The following is a 1,620-nucleotide window of genomic DNA, read 5'->3' as shown; positions in this document are numbered from 1 at the left end:
AAGCTCATCTAAACATTCAAGGAGCAAGGTTGGAATGGGATCAAGGCATCTTTAAAATAGTACTTTTGATATAATCTTCAGACAAACGCTGCAAAAAGGAGAAGTTTGAAAGATTGGAGAGTGGTCAAGCTATGATGATAGGGATGGCATGCCATTTTTGTTCAATCTAGCCAATGAAGAATCTATTGAAAGAATCTAGTTTCTCATGAACTTACTTTACAATGGCTAACTTGACAAATACCGCGCTAGAAACATCTGCTATCATTAGCAAATACCAGTACTCCCTAACATTGTTGTTCATTGCAAGTTGCATCATTGTCCTGGCCATGTTTTCCATTGTGGGCAACGTCCTAAGCGTCAAGACGTTCATTCTCATGGGGCTGGAGGATGGAATGACCATCACATTTTTTGTGCTGTCCATAACAGAACTCATCTTCTGCATTTTCGTTATTGGGATGTCCTTTGGTTTTTTATTCCACTGCTTCGAAGTGCTTCACCCGTTGGTCACCTTCAGCGTTGACCCTTACGGTCTCATGGTATATTTAGGCAACATCTGCGTCATAGCTCACATGAGCATACAGGTCATAACAACCTTCCTGGCCGTAGCCCGCTGCATGTGTGTGGTCAAGCCGATTCACTTTAAGAACGCCTTCACCATAAGAAGGTGCATCTCTCTCTTGGTCTTCGTCTGGGCGTTTTCGTTGGCCAGCTACTTGCCACTATTTGCCAGTATGGCTATTTTTACCCAGCATGACCCAAACATTAATGTTACTCGCCCGGCACTTTGGCTTTCTCCAAACAGGCAATTAGTAAAAGACATTATCTGGACCACCGCGGACACAACTATTCCTTTTTGTACTGAGATCATTGTCATCATCTGTTTGATGATAATGGCAGACGGCTTAAGACGTGCTGCTAAATTTAGGATGTCTACAAGCAATGTTTCCAAAACATTAGATCATCGAGCTTCTCAGAAACTAAGCGGCAAGGAACTCCTCATCATAAAACAAGTTGCTTTAATCTCTGGTTTCTACTTACTAACCAACACGCCGAAAGTAGTCACTAACATATTCTTTCTTGTGGAGCCACAGTTTACACTTGGTGGTCAGTACAACGATCTGTACCTGGTGATCAGTTTACCTCGGAAACTAATAGAGACACTCAACTGCAGCATCAGTTTCCCAGTGTACTTTAAGTGTAATCCAAAGTTTAAATCTCTGGCATTTCAATGGTCGAAGAAACATTGATTGCAGATATTACCAATAGAAATTTTTTAATGATTTTTTTAAATTTTTACTAGAGGCCCCAGAAAGGGGAAAAGACGCTATTAGTTTTGTATGAATGTCTGTCCGTCCGTCCCGTTTAGACTTTGACAAAATACATAAAGCTGGTTTACACCAATGCCACAAGTCAACTTATAATAAATCAAAAACTCAGCAGCAAGATTCCCATTAGAAGATCTGTTAGGCAAGGTTGCCCCCTATCCCCCCTTTTATACACCCTTTGCCTAGAACCCCTGTTAGAGAACATTAGGTTAGACAAAGAAATTTTAGGAATAAAAATCCCCTGTCCAACCCCGTAGTCAAAATTAAGGCTTATGTCGACGATACCACACTTTTC

The 1,620-nt window shown here is 41.0% G+C and overlaps 1 protein-coding gene across 1 annotated transcript; it reads left to right on the top strand.

Annotated features, from left to right (window-relative positions):
- The first annotated feature begins 221 nt into the window (after positions 1–221).
- Positions 222–1,247, top strand: LOC106063485 (uncharacterized). The gene has a single exon (XM_013221882.2). It carries the CDS (start codon positions 222–224, stop codon positions 1,245–1,247), a length of 1,026 nt encoding a protein of 341 aa, XP_013077336.2.
- The last annotated feature ends 373 nt before the right edge of the window (positions 1,248–1,620 follow it).

This window comes from Biomphalaria glabrata, chromosome 5 (assembly GCF_947242115.1).
Source record: "Biomphalaria glabrata chromosome 5, xgBioGlab47.1, whole genome shotgun sequence".
In the NCBI taxonomy this organism is placed as follows: domain Eukaryota; kingdom Metazoa; phylum Mollusca; class Gastropoda; family Planorbidae; genus Biomphalaria; species Biomphalaria glabrata.
The sequence above is the reverse complement of the archived record's forward strand: the minus strand, read 5'-3'. Positions and strand labels throughout refer to the sequence as shown.